The 7748-nt window shown below is 51.0% G+C and overlaps 4 protein-coding genes across 4 annotated transcripts in view; 2 read left to right on the top strand and 2 right to left on the bottom strand.

Annotated features, from left to right (window-relative positions):
* Window positions 1–15: 15 nt before the first annotated feature.
* Pmar_PMAR027931 (hypothetical protein) lies at window positions 16–197 on the top strand (the record flags this gene model as incomplete). The annotated part of the gene is made up of 1 exon (XM_002773429.1): window positions 16–197. A coding segment is annotated over one exon (182 nt), but the record flags the coding sequence as incomplete, so codon positions are not given.
* Window positions 198–1368: 1171 nt separating this feature from the next.
* On the top strand, window positions 1369–2390 carry Pmar_PMAR027930 (hypothetical protein; the record flags this gene model as incomplete). The annotated part of the gene is made up of 5 exons (XM_002773428.1): window positions 1369–1426; window positions 1472–1767; window positions 1812–1854; window positions 2024–2209; window positions 2257–2390. The coding sequence occupies 5 exons, from the start codon at window positions 1369–1371 to the stop codon at window positions 2388–2390; spliced, it is 717 nt and encodes a 238-aa protein (XP_002773474.1).
* A 586-nt stretch (window positions 2391–2976) lies between these two features.
* Window positions 2977–3703, bottom strand: Pmar_PMAR027929 (40S ribosomal protein S11, putative; the record flags this gene model as incomplete). Its single annotated transcript, XM_002773427.1, has 3 exons — window positions 2977–3118; window positions 3199–3512; window positions 3692–3703. The coding sequence occupies 3 exons, from the start codon at window positions 3701–3703 to the stop codon at window positions 2977–2979; spliced, it is 468 nt and encodes a 155-aa protein (XP_002773473.1).
* Window positions 3704–4471: 768 nt separating this feature from the next.
* The window catches only part of Pmar_PMAR027928 (regulator of chromosome condensation, putative), a gene marked incomplete at both ends in the record, with an annotated part of 3964 nt that continues 687 nt past the window's right edge, over window positions 4472–7748 (bottom strand). The window contains 10 exons of the mRNA XM_002773426.1: window positions 4472–4520; window positions 4564–4685; window positions 4736–4842; window positions 4894–5061; window positions 5278–5380; window positions 5426–5572; window positions 5614–5670; window positions 5722–5856; window positions 5904–5983; window positions 6354–7660. Of these exons, the coding sequence (XP_002773472.1) occupies window positions 4472–4520; window positions 4564–4685; window positions 4736–4842; window positions 4894–5061; window positions 5278–5380; window positions 5426–5572; window positions 5614–5670; window positions 5722–5856; window positions 5904–5983; window positions 6354–7660 (2275 nt within the window). The remainder of the gene's footprint in view (window positions 4521–4563; window positions 4686–4735; window positions 4843–4893; window positions 5062–5277; window positions 5381–5425; window positions 5573–5613; window positions 5671–5721; window positions 5857–5903; window positions 5984–6353; window positions 7661–7748) is intronic.

Below are 7748 nucleotides of genomic sequence, written 5' to 3'. Positions count from 1 at the left end.
CTAACATGTACGTAGAGCCCTTCCGGCCAGCGTCGGGGGATGCCTTGGACTCTATTCTCGAGGGAACACGCAAACGAGCTTCTAGTTTCGGGAACGACATGTTGGCGAGATCTCCCCTGAAACATACAGTGAAACATCAGGAGTTACTACAACCATCAGAGTCAGGAGGCGATAGGCGCTCTTCCATATTGAGACGGGTACGTCTTCATCCGTGCCTTCTTCATACCACCTAAGTGCTCCCAGATTTGCAGCGTAGATTCTCGCACTAATGAGAGAATCGCATTCCTGCTACTATTGAGATGCACTTCTGAAATCGACTGTTCAGGTCCATTATGGATTCAACATCGTATTGCTGCTATCGATCATCGGCTACATCTGCACGATCATTCTGCACGACCGCGCCCTACGAAATCGAATAATACCGCAAGTGCGGGAGTTCGAAGACGTGACCGCTTCAGTGAACGTCCTCAAGGCACGAGATGCTCAGCTGCAGCTCGAAATAGAGGTCCGATACTGCAACTAATCAACTGTTACCTTGAGGTTGAATCCTTCTTCTAAGTGGCTTTTGTCTCAGAGGGATCGTCAAGAAGAAGGTCGGATAAGAGCAGCCCTCGATGCGTATGAGGTTGAGTACGAAGCCGCATTGCAGCCTCTTCGAGAACAAGAGGCTGCATTGAGGGCCCAGCTCAAGGCGATGAAGAAGTATCACTCGGAGTAGTGAAGGGTGGAGGTCGCTATAATACTGCATGACGTGATGTATTGGTTGTTATCACTCTTATTCGCTTCATGTTTGTAAATTATCGGCCATAGGTAGGGCGTCACTCGTCAGTTAACTCTCCTTCGTGTTGTATAAGAGGGCAAGAGGCGTAGCCCTCTGGAGCATGTATAGGGAAACATTTATCAATAAGGGAAGCTCTCTGCTGCATGCACGTAGTCCCCTACTCCTACAAAGCCTCATGAGTACAATACTTCTGTTGGCGTGTCTATTGTGCTATGAGCACCTGGGCCATAGTCACGAGAAAAGGACGGGAAGTAAAGGAATGAGCGAGCATGATTGAACACCAACAGAGGATCTGACTCGCGAGAACATTGCTCGGGTACGCCCTCAGAATTAACAGCAGAGCCATCGGAGTCGTGTGGTTTGCCTGGCACATGCAGATCTCCGACAATACGGCTCAGATTGAGTCTGTGGAGTTAACTAACAGCGGTTGGTCTCGACCATGACGCTGAGGATCAGGGATGCACTATACTAAGATTCCTCCATGGGAAAATGATGATTGTTGTTTACTTATCGTCGATGTAGTTGATTATGATGATTATTGAATTGTGTGAGTACCATAATTCTGTGAACTAAGTTACCCATCCTCAATGAGTCGTCCCTCCAACCCCTTCGCCCAAGGGTTCCGTCGAGTAGACCTCGAAGGAGGTACCCGACACGCGAGTGTGCATGTCCACGTCTGGTGATGATCAGGAGCCCAGAGCGTGGTGAGCACTGTAGTAGCATGGAAGGCTCAAGCCACTCAGATGTCGATGACCATGGACATCATTTTCTTCACGGCAGCCTGTTGTGTGGTGGTCGCCAGTGTTATCTCTACTATTGAGGTGAACATCTCAACCAATACCACTCCTTCTCGAATTCCTAGACAGGTCTTCCTAACCGAGATAGCTCCCTTCGATCTCGTTGACTGCGTCTACCTCCTCCTTTTTGGAACCAAGATGATGCTCCTCGATGCACCAGTGCGGTTCAAAGGCATCGTTGAAGTGCAGGTGAGCGAGCAGCTTGCCATAGCCAGCCCAGCCTTGTGTGGTAGGCTTTCATCATCAAGTACTTCGCCTTCCTAACACGGTTCACAGGTAGAGGGATTTGGTACATTTTCCTCGGCACTATGACGTTCGCCACACTCTGGGATAATCAAATATGGTGTCACCATTCATCAGCCGTGCGGCAACATCAGCATTTCTAGGTATTTCGGTGCGGTTCTACTTGGTTTCTATGTATTTCTCATCGGAGTATTCGCCACAGTTATGGGCGTCATGAAATCAAGGAAGTTGGATCGCGTGAGGCTTTTCACCTCTGCTCACTACGTACAGCCACCACAGGTTCGACAACAAATTCGCCGTCAGAACGCAAACACCGAGCAGATGTTCAACTCCTACGCCAGGTCCAACTATCAGGAAGGAATGACTGCTGATGAATTCAACCTCCTCAGTGGTACCACTCCCGCGCCCCCACAGGAATGGTGAGGCTCTCCTCAGGTCAAGTGGCCGGGATATCCTTCCGTAACGATGAGCTCACTTTTGTCCTCAATGCTCTATGCAATGATGGACGGCTTGGTATCAGCCAACGTGATTTCTGCGGCTGGATCAATGGACCCGCCGTTTTGCTATGAGTTACTACTCTAAAGTGTTGACATGATTTCCATTCTATCCAAACAGTGTTGCGTTACTGTACACTGTATAAAGCACTTCCCACATTGCACCGGATATCACAACGTGATCGCCACCCTTCCTCCTCCCCGCCGCAACAACCACCGCACTTATGGAACTATCGTATATCCCAAGTGTGCACTCCTATCTATCACTTCGTACCCTCCAGAACAACTCATCAATAAACCAAAGCTCCTTCCTAGTTCCTTAACTTCATCTAATTAGCTAGCTATGGAAACCACCACTCATTCATTGGATCGGTCCAAAGCCGATACGATACGATAGAACCAATACGAGGATATTGTGATTAAAACTCTGTATTATTTGTCCTGAACAAGTAATACGATTCTGCCCCTTCCAGTGATGAAGCGTAGCACAGCGAAGACGATGTGGACGCGTGCCTCAGGGGTGAGCCCATCGAAGTCTGACATTCACCTCCCCAGATTGTGGTGAACTACAACACAAGATGTTGTTGATCGGAAAGAAGCTATCTTCCCAAACGACCGTTATCATCCATCAGCCTTCATTCCAGCTATGAGTTACGGCTTTTTAGAACAGACGGAACTGCTTCTTAGCGGTACCGAAGATCTGGTTCTTCTCAAGCTTCAACACGTTGAAACGCACGGTCTTGCTGAGAGGACGGCACTGACCGCAAGTGACGATATCACCTTCCTTGGCTTCGAAGCAGGGACTGAAAGAAACGATTCATCTCGCTGCGTTGAGAGGAGTAAACCAAAGTCTTGAATACTAGATTCAATCTAAAGTTGTTACCTGCAATGCACGGCGGTGTTGCTGTGCCTCTTCTCGAAACGGTTATACTTCTTGATGTAATGAAGGTAATGACGACGAACGACAATAGTCCTCTCCATCTTGTTGGAGATCACCATACCGCGGAAGATACGACCACGGATGCTGACGTTGCCAGTGAAGGGGCACTTCTTATCGATGTAGGTTCCCTCGATGGCCTCCTTAGGGGTCTGGAATCCAAGACCGACGTTCTTGAACCAGCGAAGACCCTTCTTGGACTTGAGAGCCCTCTTGTTGCCAAGGAAGACAGCGTCCTGCTTCTGGAAAGCCTTCTCGTGCTGAAATAATAAAAAACAATACCACCACAATTCACACCAAGTAGTGACACTTTATACCCATACAGTCACGAAGCCACGAATAATGATAAAATACACGTAAAAAATCGCGATGTAACACGTACTAGGCGACGAGTCACACTAACAAGCACGGAATACATCACAACACTACCAACTAGTACCTGATCGGCCATGATGAGGCGTGGATGGATGTCGATGGGGTCTGGACGGGGTGAGGTAGCTGGTCAATCTCAAATCGATCACGTGATCGATTTATGCGCGCCTTCAACATCCCAACGTCGGGAGTTTGACGTGGAGACTTCCTCAAGAGCCTCGTTCGAGACACCCTTGCGGAAAGGGGTACTCACATCTTCAGTTCAGGTGAACTGGTAATGGATAGGTGAGTGGCATTAATCAAACATCGTCTCGAAATACTCCCCATCAGAGAGGAGCGTAACGATTAGAATGCTTTCGCGCTATGACTTCAGCATACATAAGCAACATAGAAGGGTCTCAATAGAGACATCAGTTGACTCTGGTTCGTAGATAGGCGCCTATCTGACTCCTCCGCTGGAGCACGCTGCTCCGACAGATCCACGACGTACACCTAAGTTCGAGGCGTTTCCAAGATGAGTGGTAAACTACAACGGCAGTACAGCAAACACGCCTAGCGTATATCATGTGGATTGGGAAGTCTCCCAAAGGAGATCACCGATGTGCTTGGGAAAGAACAATAGTGCACTAAGTTGAGTTTGATCTCGTGTCCGTTAGTTTTTATGATGACAACAATGAGTGTACTGCAACCGCACTTCGAAAATAACAAACACAATAAAGCCGACGAAGCTTGAAACGCATCGGTTAATTGGACACGGCAGCACTTCCAATGAAAGACTGAACGCAACGGTCATATAACACATACACTTTATAACAACCAAAAGTCGTAAGGGTACTTGACAAGTTCCCTATTGTGTCAGAGTTGACCTGTTCATAGCATCAGCCATGTGACCTTGCCTGATCACAGACATGAACATAGCATAGCCATTCACGCCGCTACCGAGAGTGAGCATTCAGGTGATGCCTCCCGATCGTGTCGGGCTTGACCAGAGTCAAAGACCCTGGGGGATACCAACCAGCCAGCATCTCATAGGCTCTACTGAGAGCATGGACGGCGAAGGGCTGAGGAGAAAACCACTACTATCATGGGAAGAGCTATTGGCGAGCATTACATTGAACACTAAACAGTTGCCGATCGGATCTTGGAACGCCGCGGGAGGTATCAGCATCGGCGCCGGCCGTGGAGTTGAACGATTCGAACTTGGAGGACACCTCACACCTAATAACCCGACTACTCAATTACCGCAGAGGTTCGATCCCCACAGCCTACTCTCATCCAAATTGCTCCTAGTAGTCGAACTGCCGTCGTTGCTACAAATGCTATCCATGTTGGAAGTTCTATCTGCGTCCAGCCTCTCCCTCGTAATATTCAATAACACATCCAATGCCCGGTAATGGTTGCGCGCCATCGACAACAGAGGCGTTATCGAAGGACCCCCTAAAAGGAAGCTTTCAACGTCCAGCCCGCCCCCAAGGCCGAACGGCAGGCAATCCTTCCTACTCCTGATTAATGGGGCCTTATACTTATAAGCATGGACCCTAGCTACTATCCAACTTCGGGGTACCTATGGGCAACCCTTCCACGAAGCGAAGATGCAGAATCTTACGAAATTGCGGTATGTCTCCTCAGCCAAATACACAGCACCGTCCCCACATGCATAATTCACAGCAGCCATGAACAGATGAGCTTCCCCAGAGCTTCGGAAAGAGCACATAACTTTGCCTTCCGCCTGGGTCTCCGAAGGGATGTACACCGACTACAAATTTCCATCCAGCTGAGACGCTCATCGTGGCCCTCCTACCCTAGAGAATCTGCCGACGACCGCATAGACCTCCTCACACGTCGTCTCTGGTGGTAGATTCTCGAGACAGATGATCATTGTCACTCTACTATCCGAGAGCTGGCCGTTCGTCACAGTAAACGGCAGCACACCCTCATACGAGTATATCTAGTATAATCGATCAACCACCCAGCAAAGCCTCTTCCCACCTTGCGCCCATCTACAGTGTGAAGTTCGCGTCTATTGGAGGCGAGCGTCGCAATAACCTACTAGTTAGAGAGAACACCAAGCCGCATAATACCAACACTGAGCCCTACCTGTCCATCCCGGGCATTGCCTCTCGTCCCCGCCACCACAGGCCGACTCTGATGCATCCAATCCACCGCCAACAGTGCGGCATCTCTCTGGGCGTATATACAAACCAGAGAGCCCTCAGGGTCACACAGTTCGATCTGGATAGGCACACAACAGTCCTCGTACGACGCTCTAATGATACTACCTTCTCGGGCGGGCCGTAGGTGCCAAGCCAAGTAGTATAGAACTTCCTCACAGCAGTGGCCGTCTCCACAACGTCCAGATCTGATACTGCCGTCTTGGGCGGCAAGGGCATATTGGTCAGCAGTACTGTGCGGCTGAGCTCCTCCGCTTCGCCGAGGGTCAATGAGACTTGCTTTGACCTTCTGCCCCTCCCTTTTGTCATTGGCGTAAAGTCAGTAGCCATCATCATGATCGATCGTGGATATTCCCTAGCCTGCGCTTTACGCTTGCTGTCGTTTTTAGTGCGGTAAGGTTGACGGGGTGGGAGAGGCAGCCGACTAGCATCACAGTGTGGTTCATGATGATAAGTCATATGATACTACCAAAGATCCTCATGCCCCCAAACACGCAACAATACCGTAACTCCTTGAAAATAGTGCGAATAAATGTACGAGAAACTATTAGACTCTACCAGTAGGTGCTCTTAGGGGATCTTCCACCCATCGGCCCTTCCCACGCCCTTTGCCCTTACCATGCCGACCATGCCCTTGTGGACGCCGCTGTCGTCTTGGATGATCCTCCTGATGTCGCTGCAGGGCCGCAGCTTCCTCGATAGCCGCCAGTCGTCTAGCTTCCCGCTCACTCCTCTCGAACTCCTCCACCAACCTCACAGCCTCCCGAGCCGCCCTCTCCTCCTCCATCACGGCCGTCAACGCACTAGGTCTACGCACGCCAGGGGTCACGTCCATGCCCCAAGAGCAACGGTCATTAGGTAACCGAGCACTAGCAGAAGACGATGAGCTGCTACTGCTGGCCCTCTGCTCCTCTATCACCTCAGATAACCGCGCCTCACTCCTTCTAGGCGAACTCGCCCAAGGACACGACCTCGCGTGGGCCTGCGGCGGCGAAACCCTCGTCCCCGTGAAAATGAAGTCACCAAGAGTAGGCGTACGGGGCTGCGGGCCGGAGTCCGAAATATTGCTAGTCGACCGTAACCGAGGAGACGACATGCAACCCGAACCTGCCCGAGACCGGGAGGCAGAAGAAGGGCTCTTCGGTTGGTTCTCTCTCGCTGCCTTGGCCTGAACCGTCTGGACTTCTTTCCACTCAGGACGGTTACCACCACCACCACCACCGATCGATTTGCGTCGGACGCCTTCGGTGAGGACCTCCTGTTTCCTGACGACCGCGTCTAGTCGTTTCTGTTGACGGTGTTCAAGGCTGTCCAACGAGCCTCCCACCGCGGCACTGGTGGCCCTCCCTCCACTCTCCTTCGACTTCTCCTCTACTACTGTTGTGGCGGCCTCTGCTCCCTCCTCCTCGTGTCTGAGCACAGCCATATGACTGACCATATGCTGGACCGCATCCTCCTGTGATAAGAGGGTATTCAGAATATCCGCCGGCCTGTCGTACAGCCCTTGATAGTACAAAGAAAGCTCTCCCCGCTCACGCCGCGCCACAACATGTCTCAGCAGGGGGGCTAGGCACTTCAACAATCTTATCACAGTGTCTGGCGACTTAGCATATAGTAAAAGGATATTGCAAAGGAAAGTGACTATGCAGTAGTCAACTAGTAGAGGGAACCTCACAAACCCACATGGGAGGGCATCAGCTACGCACAGCTCATAGGTCGTCTTCATAATAGAACCGATATGGACGTCGGATCGGGCAAGTTGGCACTGAGCCAATGCCTGCAGGCCTGGGACACGACCCCTCGGGGCCCTTGGGATGATTGGAAGGTTACTCTTCACCAAGGCGACTGAGTGGCTGGGCGACCCGCTGATGGCAACAGCTTGACCGAGGCCCACCTCCGTCCCTATGTCCTCCCATTGGGTCAGATCTCGCAACCGACTCGCGAAGATTCGAC

The sequence above is a fragment of the Perkinsus marinus genome (genome assembly GCF_000006405.1).
Source record: "Perkinsus marinus ATCC 50983 genomic scaffold scf_1104296958914, whole genome shotgun sequence".
NCBI classification, from domain to species: domain Eukaryota; phylum Perkinsozoa; order Perkinsida; family Perkinsidae; genus Perkinsus; species Perkinsus marinus.
This window is presented reverse-complemented; position numbering and strand designations above follow the sequence as displayed.